The sequence below is a fragment of the Panthera leo genome, chromosome C1, assembly GCF_018350215.1.
Source record: "Panthera leo isolate Ple1 chromosome C1, P.leo_Ple1_pat1.1, whole genome shotgun sequence".
Classification (NCBI taxonomy): domain Eukaryota; kingdom Metazoa; phylum Chordata; class Mammalia; order Carnivora; family Felidae; genus Panthera; species Panthera leo.
The window spans coordinates 95096952-95104404 of record NC_056686.1 but is presented as its reverse complement, the minus strand read 5'-3'; the positions used below and the strand labels follow the sequence as shown (position 1 = coordinate 95104404).

The 7453-nt window shown below is 52.2% G+C and overlaps 1 protein-coding gene across 1 annotated transcript; it reads left to right on the top strand.

The window, feature by feature from the left end:
• Window positions 1–351: 351 nt before the first annotated feature.
• Window positions 352–3036, top strand: LOC122228394 (potassium voltage-gated channel subfamily D member 3). Its single transcript, XM_042953428.1, has one exon. It carries the CDS (start codon window positions 786–788, stop codon window positions 1893–1895), a length of 1110 nt encoding a protein of 369 aa, XP_042809362.1. The 5' UTR covers window positions 352–785; the 3' UTR covers window positions 1896–3036.
• Window positions 3037–7453: the final 4417 nt, after the last annotated feature.

Sequence of the window (7453 nt, the reverse complement as noted above, 5' to 3'; positions counted from 1 at the left end):
CTCCCACATCTTTCTGTCATGGCTCTGAGGGATACAATTGGAGGCTAGGTTGCCAGGTGTCCCAGAAGGTAGCACCAGGGACAGCCTTCTCCATGGGACTTGGGGAACAGAACTGTACCAAGCTGTAGGCCTACCGTCTTCACCTGCCATCTCAGAGAACTTTCCAGACACGAGCAGCCCCGGCCTCCATCTCACCAGGGGGGAGTGGAAAGCATGTGTTTACCTGATCTCTCTCACCCACACCCCATTCCTGATTACCCTGGTGGGTGAAGAGTGAAATAAAAATTAGCATGTTTATCCCACTTTTAAATTCTTTTAATGAGAACTCATTTACCCTCTCCCAATTTAAATTCGTAATAACGCCATAACCTTTCAGAGCTGATTATTACCTGCGTCTTCCCAGATCTTCCTAGTAAAGAGGCTTTCCCTCCAAATGCTCCTGAGCCTTCTTGGAACTCGACAATTTGTCGGGCAGTCAACAACATCTGGTGATCCCACACTGCGGCACTGCCCTGTGCTAGGTGCTCTCCCTAGGAGGGGAGGGAAAGGAATCCAGTCTCCTCTCTTCGGTGGCGGCTTCGGTTTCGTTAATTTGCCTTCAAGACTTTTGCTCGCTGTTCCACTCAGCACGGACCCTTCCCTGTGTCCCATTTCCTACCTGGGAGGCAATCACGGACTCACCCGCTTCTCTGCTCTCTCCTCCCATCTCCCAGGGGTCCCGGAACTAACTCCAAGCTGGTGTGCAAAGCCTCTGAGCAGTGGCCGGCCCAAGAGCTGGAGTCACCATGGCGGCAGGAGTGGCAGCCTGGCTGCCTTTTGCGCGGGCGGCGGCCATCGGGTGGATGCCAGTGGCCAACTGCCCCATGCCCCTCGCCCCTGCCGACAAGAACAAGCGGCAGGATGAACTGATCGTCCTCAACGTGAGCGGCCGGAGGTTCCAGACCTGGCGGACCACGCTGGAGCGCTACCCGGACACGCTGCTGGGCAGCACGGAGAAGGAGTTCTTCTTCAACGAGGACACCAAGGAGTACTTCTTTGACCGGGACCCAGAGGTGTTCCGGTGCGTCCTCAACTTCTACCGCACGGGGAAGCTGCACTACCCGCGCTACGAGTGCATCTCGGCCTACGACGACGAGCTGGCTTTCTATGGCATCCTCCCGGAGATCATCGGAGACTGCTGTTACGAGGAGTACAAGGACCGCAAGAGGGAGAACGCCGAGCGGCTCATGGACGACAACGACTCGGAGAACAACCAGGAGTCCATGCCTTCGCTCAGCTTCCGCCAGACCATGTGGCGGGCGTTCGAGAACCCGCACACCAGCACGCTGGCCTTGGTCTTCTACTACGTGACTGGCTTCTTCATTGCCGTGTCGGTCATCACCAACGTGGTGGAGACGGTGCCGTGCGGCACGGTGCCCGGGAGCAAGGAGCTGCCCTGTGGAGAGCGCTACTCGGTGGCCTTCTTCTGCCTGGACACTGCCTGCGTCATGATCTTCACCGTGGAGTACCTCCTCCGGCTCTTCGCGGCGCCCAGCCGCTACCGCTTCATCCGCAGCGTCATGAGCATCATCGACGTGGTGGCCATCATGCCGTACTACATCGGCCTGGTCATGACCAACAATGAGGACGTGTCCGGTGCCTTTGTCACGCTCCGGGTCTTCCGCGTCTTCAGGATCTTCAAGTTCTCGCGCCACTCCCAGGGCTTGCGGATCCTGGGCTACACGCTCAAGAGCTGTGCCTCCGAACTCGGCTTTCTCCTCTTCTCCCTCACCATGGCCATCATCATCTTTGCCACTGTGATGTTTTACGCGGAGAAGGGCTCCTCTGCCAGCAAGTTCACGAGCATTCCTGCCTCTTTTTGGTACACCATTGTCACCATGACCACACTGGGGTAAGTCTGTGCCGGTAGACCGGAAGAGGGTGGAGGTTGGATGGGTGGGAAACCGTGGATGGCATCAGGACTGGGCAGAGGAGTGGGGAGTCGCTTGGCCAAGTTGTAGGAGCAAGGGGAGTTGCCTCATCAGAAGAGGAAGGCACACAAGTGATTTGTTTGGGGGTGGTAGCTTGCTCTGAATTGAGTTTTCTTTTGGGGGGAGGCATGCATTTTATACAACATGGAAAATCAAGCCGTCATTTGTCTTCTCAGCCATGTGTGCAGTGTGTTGTGGGGGGTGGGGTGAATGGCTGTATTCTTACAAGCTTCCGTGCTTGTAAGGGCTGTCACTTAGAGAGAAACGGGGCAGCAGGTAGGAAGGAAGAAGGCCCTGAGGAGTTCTGTGAGTGTCGTAAGGAGGGTACACATTTCCATTAACCAGAAGACACCGAGAGCACTTCTTCTGGATCCTTCCTGCATTTCTTTCTGTAATATATCTGCAGGCTATTTCTCTGTTGCCTTCTCTTCTCTGCTGCCACAGATGCTCAAGGGTTCAGTGGATCTGAGCAGACTTTCTCTAAGTGACTCTGAACTTGGGTTTTCTGCAAAGCAGGGCATCCGATTTGTTTTCTTCTCATGGAAGGAGTTGCAGTCTTGCTTCCTCAGCCCGACTCTGTGATTGAATGCCCCGGCCTACCTGGGCGACTCTGAGGTGGTCTGCACGGATCACGTGGTCAGACACAGAAGCAGCAATATCATCAGAGGGAGGGAGAGGCACTCAGCAAGGCTACGGGTGACTCTGTCTCTTCCATCTCCCCGAGGTCCCTTCTCCAGCTGAGGTCACAGAAATGTATTTATGGTGCTGGCATGCGAGCTTTCCATCAGAGGAAGGGGCTCAGGAAGGAGATTGCAATCTTCACCCTAACAGGATTAGAGCCAACGAAGGCAGCTTTATGGAGACATGTATTTCTTAGGGGTTTCTGCTTTGGGCGTTGCGAGTCACTGAGGCTAATGCAAAAATCCCTTTACAATTCATGTGCTGGGTCTGTATTTGCTTAGGCCAGGAAGCGTTATATTGCTGATGGAGAATTCATGAAGCTTTTTATTTGGTCTTTGACAATTCGGTTGGTGGCGTCCTGGTGATTCGATTTTTTTTTTTTCCTGGCCTGAAACCCTGCGGCACTGGTGTCGGTTTTTCCATAGTGCTGTGTGTGCTTATTGGGAATGACTGAGCAGGTGACGGGACCTTTTAAAATGATTACATTTGTCATTGTGCCACACGGGAGGGGGAGAGCAAGGGGTGTCATTGTCCATTTGTGGAGGCCATATTTGATGGGGGCATTCCCTTTGTCTCTTGTCGGTCTGACACAGGCCATCCTGCCCCTTCCTCTCCCTCCAGCACACACACAGTTCTTTGAACAGCTGCTCACGCCCCGAGTGGGTAAGAATGTCTGGTCATCTGACCTTGTCTCTTGGTTTAGGTGGCAGATGTGGGCTTCTTGGCACAGCAGGATATTTAGGGATAAAGTGGCTTGGGGGCTGGCCACCGTATCAAGAGAAAGAGACACATTTACCCCTTCTAGGCTGACCCTGCCCATCCCTTCACTCTCCTGAAGGCGACCTCACCCATGGCCAAGACCTCCCTGGCCATGCTCCCGATGTGGCTCTGACTATCCAGTGTCCTTAAGTGCCCTCTGATAGGGACTCATGACACCAGAGTGATGCCTCAGGACTGCCATGGGGAGAAAACAGGGCAGACAGATGGATGTCAGAGTTAAAATGGGATCGTTTCAGAAGAGATCGATGGAAACTTCAGTGGCCACCTGCCTATTACTTTTTATTATTAGTATAACAGCATGTGTGTGTGTCTACCATGTGTTAGCAGTGCGCTAAGCACTTTGCATACATTATCCCTTGAAGTCTTCACAGCAGTCCTGCAAGGTAGAAAAAATGCCATACAACTTTGAAGACACAGAAAGAAGGCGAGGCTTGGAGAGGTCAAGTAGATTTCTGTAGTCATACAGCTGAGAAGGGGCAGCGCTGGTTCTCCAAAACCAGCCTGACTGCCTCCAGTGCCCTTTCTCTGTCCACTCACCACTCCGCTTACACCCAGACTGTCGGGGACATAGGTGGAAGGCAGAGCCCCCCAGCGTTACTTCTTTTATATTATGGCCACGGAGTGTTAGTTTCTTCTAGTCACATCACTCTGCAAGAAAACATCAGTGCGGTGAGTACTACAGCCACTCTACTAGGCACACAGGGAATTTGTAAATAAAACCTCTGCCTCTGGCCAGTTTAAAGACTGCCTTTGAAATTAATGGCTGCTTTCCTAGCAAAAGGTGCTGTTTTACTGTCGCTGGGGAGACCACTGATTGCCTTTAGCATTCACCCTGTAGATCAAGGGGTGAGTTCAGTGTCAGGGGACGGACAATCTTGGCCTCATATTTACTTTCTGAGGGAGGAGAGAGGATGGCAGGGAGCAAGAGGCCTCTGCCAGAGAGTGAAAGCAAAGAGGGAGGAAAGGGCACCTGCATGGGAAGTAGCATGCTTCCCCTGACTGCTAGCCCTGTGGGCTCCTCTCCCTGCTCTTCTGCCTGCGTCGAAACGTCTAGCCTCTGGGAGGGGAAACGAATGAGCAAGAAAAGAAGCCTTCAGGAGTGTCTCCCCTAACCTCAGATAAGTAATGGGACAGCAGGCTTTTTCTTCCCCTCCGCCCTGGCTGGTGTAGTCTAATGCTCGATTGGACTACTTTGACTTTGACCTGAATTGGCAGTTGGAACCATCACCAGGCTCACTGCTTGGCTATACATAGCAGGTGCTTGGCAAAACGCTTTTTAATGGATTGGTTGATGTGAATGGGGCGCCTATACCATTTGCCTGACCTGATACTGTTCTCAGTCCTTTCCAGACCTGCCTTTCCTCTTTCTAGGGTGGACCTAAGATTTGGGCTCTTTCCCAGCCCTGGGCCCTGGGGGCAGAGGAGGGCAGCCTTCGCTTGGTGTCTGGTCCATCTCCTGAGACACTCTGCATTGTGGGCGTCTTCTTGTCCTTCTCAAAGGCCTTCCCAACTCAACCCTGGATGGTTCCTGTCCTGAACAGATTCACTGGCTAGTCGTAGGCTTAAACTGCTCCAGAAAACCCTTCTTTTTCTTACTGTCTGCTGGGATTTGAGCCCCCAAGTGGCTGTGGAATACCAAAGGCCAACGTTCTGCCATAGTCCACGTTCTGTACGGCTGCTTCCAACAACTCCCAACAGACACTTAGTTTTTCCCATCTCCACACCCTCCCTGCCCTGATTCTGCCCCAAGTTCCCGTTTCCGTCTGGGAGAAACTTTCTTTAGCTTCTTTGCAGAGCAGGGCTGACCGACAGGCTGCAGGGCTGGGCCTAGGGCCCATGTGCCAAGTGGAGTTCACTCTTCCTTGCTCCAGTTCCCATCTCTGCCTGCTTTCCTAGGACTCACTGATGAGTTACTCAGGTGTCCTCCAGGGAGGGATCTCCTGGAACCAATTATTTCTGTTTATTTAATATATCAAAATACCTTAAGCACATAGAACAATAATAGCCCATCTGCCACCAAGGCCTGAGGATGGCTTTCCTTTGCACCTTCCTCTGCTGGTAGGGAAGACCCCCATGGCCAGTCCAGGTTTCCCTTATGCCCCCTTGACAGTTGAGCTCCCAGATGCACCATGAAAGGATTAATTTCGGTGCTCATAATTGATGCTATAAATAAAATCCTCAATTATCTCAGTTAACCGAGAGAAGGGATAACACAGAACTCCCAATATTAAATAAGACCAACACACCCAGTTTGTGAATGTATTCTATGTTGTAGATTTTTTTTTTTAAGCAGATTTTCCTTCTTAATTGTGTTTGACTTTGCTCAGCATCACAATTGGCCCAGACTGTCTGAGTCAGTCCGTGGGTGAAGCTCCAGTTCAGCGTGGGGAAGAGAGGATCGTGCACAAGGAAAGCGTCGCAAGAGAGCATCCATCAGGGCCGTCGAGGGCCAGCTCCGAGACTGGATGGGATGAGGCTCTCTTGGCTGTCTTGGGGACGGGGGGACGGGCTTGGGAAGGGCACAGAGCAGCATCGCTCCTGGTACGATGGCCTGCTGCTGCCTGCTTGGCTTGCTTATGTAATTGAGACTGCCAGCCTATCTGTCACCCCATGCCCCGAGATGAGAGAGCTTTTGACAGGGTCCAAAAATCCCTTTAACGAAAACAGAATCGATTTTTACTTCTTCCAAGCATGAAGCAGCCTCCAGGTGATTTGCATTTCCCTTTAAAACCTAATCCTGGAAGGGGCCTGACTGAGGTTTTGTGAGACTGGGGGCTGGCCCTGGACAATCAATACAGGCACACCACAGAATGGGGTACTTGGTCAGGCTGACCCCCTGACCCAGTGCCAGAAGTGGGGACAATCTGGGATCTGGTTAACCCTTCAGTTCCCAAGATTCTGACTGCACCTTCTTTCACTGCCTCGAGGCCCACCAACCCTCTTCCCAACTCCCAATTGCCTTGGCCTGGGACCCTGGCCAGCCATATCTACCTGGGTGGTGGTGTGACCCTGCCCAGGGGGATCTGGTCATAGCATGCTTACTGGGAAGGAATGACCCCATGCTCTTTTCTTGGTTTGACACTTCTTACCCAACAGTTCTCTGGTGCTGCAGTTCCCAAGAGAAGATACAGACCCACATCTTGACAAGAAATCTTGTATTCATTCCATGTTTATTGAGTGCCTACTGTGTCCCTACTGTCTGAGAATACAAAGCGCTATGATTGCACCCCAGCCTAGCATCAGGTCCAGACAGAATGAATTGAATGAGACTCACTGCTTTTCCTTTGAGCCAAACCAGGAGATGGTAGGTAGAACAGTGGACCAAAGGTCAGAAAAAGAGGACTTTATGCATACGCTTCCTGCCACTCCAGAGATTGCCTCCCATCTGCTCTGTGTCTGGCCAACTCCCATCATCCTTCAAAACTCAGGCCCACACCATCTCCTCCAGGAGGCCTTCTTGCCACCCCTGCTACCAGGGTGTCCTAGGTACCCGTCCTCTTCCTTCCCATTGTGGCCTTACGTACCTCTGTCTTGTCGGCTGCTGTATTTTATTAACTTTATCTGCGTATGTGTCTCTCTCACAGGATGTGAGCTCTTCAAGGGCAGATCTCTGTATTCCAGAGATCATTGAATGGCCCGTGCCTAGCTCAGGGTCTCACTAGATATCTGTTCAACCAAACAGGTTAGTAGCCCAGCTTACCTCTCTTCAGTTTTCTCATCTGCTAACCATCCCCTGGCCGTTTTAAGAACTGGTTGGAAGTGCTGTCGGAATGTTAGCCATATTGTCATCTCAGACAAATCTCCATTTGTGGGCAGGTTGGAGATGGGGAGGCCAAGCAGGGCGTTCTCTGGTTCTGACGTCAACCTTAGCACAGTTGGGCCTTTCTTGCACAGGAAGCTGAAACCCTTCTCCTTCACCGTTTTTGGGCTGCGTGGCCATGCCTCCCACTGCAGACTCTGGGGTCAGGGAGGAGCAGAAAGGGAGCCATAGATAAGCACCCCCATCCATGAAATTTTCCTCC

Coding starts and splice junctions, on each gene's coding strand:
- LOC122228394 (XM_042953428.1), top strand. CDS start 786: ATGGCGGCAGGAGTGGCAGCCTGGCTGCCTTTTGCGCGGGCGGCGGCC.